This window comes from Fulmarus glacialis, unplaced genomic scaffold, assembly GCF_000690835.1.
Source record: "Fulmarus glacialis isolate BGI_N327 unplaced genomic scaffold, ASM69083v1 scaffold38418, whole genome shotgun sequence".
NCBI classification, from domain to species: Eukaryota; Metazoa; Chordata; class Aves; order Procellariiformes; family Procellariidae; genus Fulmarus; species Fulmarus glacialis.
Genome location: NW_009226982.1, coordinates 1 through 6,131, shown reverse-complemented (window position 1 = coordinate 6,131; position 6,131 = coordinate 1). Strand labels below are relative to the sequence as shown.

At 44.3% G+C, this 6,131-nt stretch overlaps 1 protein-coding gene across 1 annotated transcript; it reads right to left on the bottom strand.

Moving 5' to 3' along the window:
- Nucleotides 1–1,009: 1,009 nt before the first annotated feature.
- On the bottom strand, nt 1,010–5,764 carry TCTEX1D2 (Tctex1 domain containing 2; the record flags this gene model as incomplete). Its single annotated transcript, XM_009582994.1, has 4 exons — nt 1,010–1,458; nt 2,098–2,161; nt 3,947–4,016; nt 5,631–5,764. Coding segments are annotated over 4 exons (316 nt in total), but the record flags the coding sequence as incomplete, so codon positions are not given.
- Nucleotides 5,765–6,131: the final 367 nt, after the last annotated feature.

The window sequence follows — 6,131 nt, the reverse complement described above, 5'->3', positions numbered from 1 at the left end:
CACTGCATCCTCTCTGCAGCTCCCTTAACGAGTCACAGCCACAGGTAGTGACAGAGCAATCAGGGAAGTCACCCTCTATTTGCCATCAAATAGGAAAATGAGAGGAAACCACTTTCAAACAGGAGCGTGCTGCCTCCAGGATTGTAGATGAAAGCGTGATTCTAGAAGATGCATTGTAATTTGTTACTTCCCTGCTTTCCAAGAGCTGCACGGACAGAGTGAGTTCTGCTCTAACAGTCGGTGAGGGTAGGATTCAGGACTCACCTCACCCAACTTCAGCACTCTAAAAGCCATTCATGCTGCTGAAATTGTTCAGCTGCGTTTGCTCCTTGGTCAGCACAGAGAGAACAGGCATCACCACACAGCAACTCATCCCATCTTCCAATGGGCACCCGAGATGCACTCTGGTGGCACCCAATCTCTCAGGAACCAACGTGGTCCTCCAACTTTTGGGGAGATGAGAGACTTCCGCGTTCCTTTTCTGACCTACAGCAGCCTTTTCTACTGCTCTTTTCCGAGGCTGGAGTCCTAACAAATTTGGGCTCCAAACATCCACCCTCATATCCCAAAACAATTACAGAGAGGCAAAGATTGAGAAAGCACTGCAGTATCTGCTGAAGAGGGCAATGAGCAGTGATTACTCACGGTGTCCACAGGTGCCAAATTGCACCAACCCAATGAGGAGTTACAGCAGGGAGGAGTTTCGGCAGTGAGTGGGGTGTGCAGGCCGCTGGCCTGACGTAATGTCCTAAATACTTCGTCTTCCTATCGGTTAATATCATCTCATGTGACACTTAGCTGGGATTCACAGCCCAAATCTTATGGGAGTCACAGAAACAAATCTGGATAACCAGAATATGAGGTTGGCTTTATGGGTTAATTTACAAAGAATCCTCAGAAAACGTTCATCTGAGAAGCACAGACAAGCAGTCAAGGCTAGTGCATCTTGTAGAGTGGAGGAAAAGGACAAATGGTGGAAATGGCAAGGGTCAAACCACAGGAGAGGAAATATTAAATACATAGATTTATTATATTACATTTCTTATAAATATTTCATTCATTTCAGAAAATTAACAAAAATAAAAGCAACAGAATCTTTTCAATACAGAAGTTGAGTTTGCCTTAGAAACAATGGCTATTGGCAATACACTTTTTTAGGACAAAACCATCACACTATAAAAACAAAGGGCGATTTAAATAAAGGATATAATAATATTGTGCTTAAAGCTATATCGATGTCCACAAGGAGGAAGGAATGTTGTAATGTGTAGAACTGGTGTAGGACATGCTTTGTAGAGCTGTTATTTTGTTAGGTACTAAAGGAAGAACATGATGCTTTTGTGCACTTTAACAAAAATACTTTAAAGTATTCTCCCCCACCTCTGTCCTTCTGTGCAACGTTTACTGTCTTCAATAGTAGAAGCAGCCAAACGCAGCTACCACACAAAACAGGCTGTCCTGGGGGAAACAGAGAAAGGCTCTGTGTTAGTAAAGGCAAGCTCTTTGCTAGCCTAACTGAAAAGGCCTAACCTAAGGGAACATTTAGACCAGAGCATAACCTTATATTGTAATATATGGCAATTTTCTGTCTTTTAGTTAGCTTTTTATTCACCTCACTTGTGGTGCAACCCAGCTCAGTGTATCTGAATGCCAGAAGTGCCTCAATTTACTCCATCCACACACCTGCAGGTGTCTAGGTGTCAGTTTAAAATAAAATAAAAATAAAATAATAACAAAATAAAACCTTGACTTTTGCTCAGTCCTGGATTCCAGCCATACTCCATAATAGCAGTTCAGCAAAGCACATAAGAAAAGACTTTATCTCTTGTGCTTCCTCTCCCCACCTGTAAAATGGTGTGACTGTAATGACTTTTGTACAGTACTGTATGACCTACTCAGGAAATAAGTTTTACTATGTTGGCTATTATATCTAAGTATGTTTGGTGAATGAGGACGTAAATCATACTGTTTCAATAGAGTCTTGGTTCCTTCCTCCTAGTGGTTGTTTTTTTTCTGCTCCATATTTAAGGTCACTCTGCCCCTCATACAAAAGCAAGTAGCTTTACACTTTGCCATGGTAAACCAGCCGATACTTACATTCATAAACACATCATGAGCATAGCTGTCAGTGTCAGCATCCCAGAAACATCGTGCAGCCATACTAGACAAAGGAGACAGAGCGGAGCCATTACCCACAAGAGTTCACGTGTAAGGACCTAAGTGATCGCAGATACTTTCCTCGAAAAGCAAACTGAGCTTCCTTTAAAGATAAAGGAAGTGGGAAGTGTTCTTCTGAATCCTGACTACATCCCCACTGCTGAATTCCACCACATGCTGTAACCCCCTCTGTATGTGGATCAAGCTCCATCTTCAAACTCATCAGCTATTAACCCTGCCACCTCCACTGTGCAGCAGGGCTTGAAACCTCATTGATACGGTGCTTAAGAATCTTTGACTTCTGGCCTATGCATATTGGTGGCTAATTTAGCTTATTTGTTCTTGTCCTTCACCTCCAGCACCCTCGTGGTACATACCCCCAACTTATTTATAGGAAGCTATCGTATTCCTTGGCAGATGTCGTGTTACCAGACCATGAACTAAGCTCTTCTAGTCCTTTCGTATCTATACTCTCTGTTCCCTGACCATCCTGCTCGCCTTTTTCTACACCTGCTTCAGTCCAAGCCTTACCTTGAAGTCAAGCAACTGGACCGTAACAGGATATTACAGACAAGACGTCGCTGCTGCCTTGTCTAATCTCATTGGCACTCCCCTTTCTCTGCTGCAAACGCCCAGCTCCCTGCCTGCCCCAGTCAGTCTCAGCTGTCGGGATCCCTGTTTGTGGCACAGCGTGTTGTTCCTAGTCCCTACATGTATGACTTACTGTTATAAGATTGTTAAATTTCATCCTTTTTTTCTATTATCCTAGCCCTCAGGGTTATTCTGCTTTTTTTTCTGTCCAATATTCCACTCTGCCTCTGGAATACCCTGGTTACCCAGTATTTTGCATTAAGGATGTTAGCGATCATGCTTCAGTTTTGCCTCCTGCCTATTGCAAACCAGAGAATTTCCCCAATTGCTCTGTCAGTCTGTTGCTGGGCTTCACGTTTCAAATCAGACCACCTCATTGAACCGTTCACCCTGGTACAGTGCTTCTGGAGCAGTCTGCCGGCAGACAGACATTCCTGACAAAAGCCTGAGCAGCAGGTACAGATATTCCTTCCTGACCTCCAGAACATTGAGGCAGCTGATCTGATTACAGCTCTGCTGCACTTATCTTCTGCTGGAGTACCAGGCACAATAATAAAGATAAGCCCAGCAGATAAAGCACATAAACCTTATGGGCTGTTCTCTTTTGTCTTCTCCCTGCTCACTAGTAATGGAAAGCTACAGCCCGCTACTGCAGCCAAGAGGAATTCTTTTGTCTGATTGCAGGCATCGGCAGCTAGACTGCAAGTGCTCAGCACCCACGTTCTAGGCTCGATTCCCATGACAGTATTGCATGGGGATTATAGAAATTTAAACATAATAAAATGCCTACCTGGGGGGATTAAATGCAAATGAAGTACTTGTGGAAATCTGGCTTTAGACAGAAGTGAGTTACCATGGCTCTTGTGCTCCAGCAGGGCCTTGAGAATGGACTGGGTGGGTGCTCTAGTTCATCATGAATACAATGTAAAATGCCTTTCTGCAACACTCCTCACAAGTGCTTTTCAGCATTTCAGCTTGCTGAGAACCCCCATACAGGCAATTATCACCGGGTAATTCAATCAGCCACAATCCAAGCCTTCACTTGCCACTTAAAGAAAAAATAAAGTGCTTTACACTTTATGATCTGCAGAGAGATCTTTGTACCTTGGAAAGTTGGAAGCAGCTACCAAAGAAAAAAAAAAAACCACCCAAACCCAACAAAAATGATAGAAATACAATTAGAAGATGCAAAACTTACTTCACTCCTTCTCCTCTCTGCTCTCCAATGACAACCTGCACCACCATTTTGTACCTGTCAAATCCCTCCTCTGGAGAGGTAGAAAAAAATAATAGTGAGAGCAACAACTTGTTTAAAATATGAGCCCAAAACAGGATCCAGAAAGCTAAAGATTTCTGGTTACAAAGCAAGTGTCCTGTGCAAGTCCATGCAATTGGTAAAGTGGACAGACTGCCTTGCAGCTTCACTTGGTACAGAGTAGCAGTCTTATTGGAGTTAAAGGGTGAACAGGGTATTTGGCATCCGTCAAAAGATGCATCTAAGGCAGTAGACACCCCTGAACAGCCACACTATATGTCAGCATTCTACTTTGACAACTTTCAAGAACTGAACTCATGGAAAGAATGTAAATAAGGCTGCTGGTGGACAAAATCCAATTTGAAAAAAATTGGCTTATTTTAAAACCGTTCTGATGCAAAGGTATTATAGAGATTCTTCTGCTACATAGGTGTTTCCTGTGCTTCTGAGCTGGGATAAAAGGCAACATAAAAGCATACGCTCTACGTATGCTGTCTGCAAAGATAGGCAGTTGTTTTACAATAGTAAAGAAATACCTTTAGGGCACAGGCCAGATCCAATCAGGCCATGGCAACATTCCAGAAGCCAAAACAGAACAAGCATGTTTAAAATAAAATATAGATCCTAATGCCTGTCTTCAACAAAGCAGCGTCCTGGGAAGACTCAGGCACACTCTTTGCACTGGAGGATTGAACACAACATGCTGGGTCTGGTAACATCCACCATGTCAATGCTTATCAGAGATGCCAGCTGATACGAGGGCCACACCGGGCCAGTCTCGCTTCAGGCTACTGGGAGAGTGTTTACAGATTACTGAAGCCAAGCCCTGTGCGTATTAGCTCGGCATCAACACGTGCTGGGACGACAGCTGCTGCTGGTTTTAAAGCAGATGCATAACTCCGGGAGAAGCATAAATCCACAGTTCCTGCCGAGGGTGACGGTATGTCTGTGTCACCGTGTCAGGCCAGCCTAGCAGTTGGAGCACCAGCCTGTCCCCAGGAAGAAGGCAAAAAAAAAAAGTGACCGTGCCAACACACATCTATGTACTTGTTCCAGCACTGAACACAGGAAACACCTGCTGGAGCCTGAAGTTTAGTTCTTGAACTAAAATGTTGGAGGGCATCCTGCGCAACACCACCACGACCTTTTTTCAGTGCTGTGAGGCTGTAGTCACACCCCTCCTTGGCTGACTGTGGTCCTAACTCTCTCCCCCTTCACTGCTCCCACTGGGCCTTGTTCTGATCTCCCGGCTATTCCACTCTGACCCAACTCTGATCTAACTTGCAGCAGAAAAAAAGCAGGAAGTGTTCTGTTTATTGAAGCAAGAAGCAATGAAACATTACTTCTTCCTTCTCTCTAATGCAGCTTCTTTCCCCCTGCAGCCCCTCCACGGCTGACATCCTACACTAGCCACTCTATACGAAAACAAATCTTGTCTGCTTGAATTAGGTTTCTAGTTCCGCAGGCGAGGAATGTATGTATATAGGCCAGAATGTTTCATAACGGTAAACTCAAGTCAGTCAACAGGGAAGAAATCGGCTTCAAGACGAAAGGAGGAAAGAGGGATTTCGTCAACGGGAGAGGACACAGTAAGAAAAGAAACAACTTCCCCAGCAAACCTCCTTACCTTTCAGTCTGTCTTTTATTGTCTCTGATAAAGACTTTGTAAGCTGAGGCATTTCTTCTGGGATGTACTGTACATTGGCCAGCTTCTCCTTCAGTATCGCATGAATGCATTCTTTTACTGTGGACGATTTAAATCTATCGGGGCAGAAAAAGAGCAACAGAAGTCCCAGAAAGTTCACACAACGTGCAGAAACATACATAACCCCACTTTTGAAAATTTAGCTTTCACATATTAAAGAAAAATGACAAATGAAAAACCATGGGGAAAAAAAGCCCAGCTAAGATGGAGATACTTAACCAGATGGTCCAAAAGCCAAACACCCATAAACACAAGTGTGAAACCAGCCCCATTGGAGGTTGCCCCTTCAGCGGCATTCCCCACCTGTGCTCCCCTCGCCTCCCCACCCACATCCCCTACATCTCATGTCAAAGTTGGTCTGGGAGCCCAGTGCCCCCCCGGTTCCCAAACCCCGGGGGTTCCCCCATTCCCAACCCCCCCACC